Source organism: Rhea americana, unplaced genomic scaffold (assembly GCF_003343005.1).
Source record: "Rhea americana isolate MKP2758 unplaced genomic scaffold, rheAme1 scaffold_2116, whole genome shotgun sequence".
Lineage (NCBI taxonomy): Eukaryota > Metazoa > Chordata > Aves > Rheiformes > Rheidae > Rhea > Rhea americana.
Genome location: NW_028186275.1, coordinates 1 through 1,032, shown reverse-complemented (window position 1 = coordinate 1,032; position 1,032 = coordinate 1). Strand labels below are relative to the sequence as shown.

Genomic DNA, 1,032 nt, shown 5'->3' with positions numbered 1-1,032 from the left:
GCGCAGGGCCCCCCCGGGGCTACTCACATGCGGCTGCTGGGGGAGATCTTGCGGCCGTCGCGGAACCAGGTGACCTGGGGCCGGGGGAAGCTGGCGATGCGCGGTGCCGCGATGACGGCCGCCTCGCCGGGCGAGACGCGCTGCTGCGCCTCCGCCTCCTCGAAGCTGCCCATGTCTGCGGAGGCCGGGCGTCAGCGGGCAGCGCGGCGGCCGCTCGCTGCCRCCTTCCCCCCGCCCCCCTCCCAGCCGCTTGCAGGCTGGAAATTTATAACAGTTAAGATAAAGCAGAGTAAAGCAGGGTGCAAGCTGGGGGGGGATTTTTATTGACTTCCCTTAATTGCTGTAATTAAAAACATGTAAAGAATCTTTTTTAACGACTCCGCCGTTATCATTAGTTGTTAGCACAGCTGCCTTATTAATTTCTCATTAGCCTCCTGATTTGTCATTGCTCCTCCGGGAGGGATGGGGATCGCAGCGGGGYGAGCGCGGGGCGTCCCGGAGGGACAAACCGGCCGCCTGCCCCGGGTGCCCGGGCCTTCCTCCGCCGCGGCGCCCTCCTCATCCTCGCACCGGGCCCACGAGCCCCCGGAGCTGCTCCTTCCCGCTCGGAAGCGCCGCCGCGGCTTTCCCCATGCTCCGGCGCTCGCCCCATGTCCCCCGCCGCCCCGCGGGACGTCACTTACAGGCCACCTGCACCTCGGTCTGGCGCTGCAGCAGGGCTCCCAGGCGGTTGCGGACGATGCAGCGGTAGAAGCCGGCGTGCGTGCGGTCCAGCGACGTGATCATGTAGCTGCGGGGAGGGCGGGCGCCTGAGCGGGGCCCCGGAGAGCCGCTTGCTCCGGCGCCTGCTCCCGCAGGCTGCCGGCGACGCGTGCACACACGCGCGTGCATTTGCACGTCCGTACAGGCACGCACGTGCGTGCGCACGCAGGCGGCGCTGGGGCGGCGGGGGCGGCTAGCGCGGCCGGGCCGTCCCGGCACAGCTCTGCCCGCTCCTTTCCCAGCAGAGCCTAAATTAAACTATCACAGGGC

The 1,032-nt window shown here is 68.2% G+C and overlaps 1 protein-coding gene across 1 annotated transcript; it reads right to left on the bottom strand.

The window, feature by feature from the left end:
- Positions 1 to 27: 27 nt before the first annotated feature.
- Positions 28 to 790, bottom strand: LOC146595885 (protein sidekick-2-like; the record flags this gene model as incomplete). The annotated part of the gene is made up of 2 exons (XM_085304897.1): positions 28 to 175; positions 684 to 790. Coding segments are annotated over 2 exons (255 nt in total), but the record flags the coding sequence as incomplete, so codon positions are not given.
- Between the last annotated feature and the right edge of the window lie 242 nt (positions 791 to 1,032).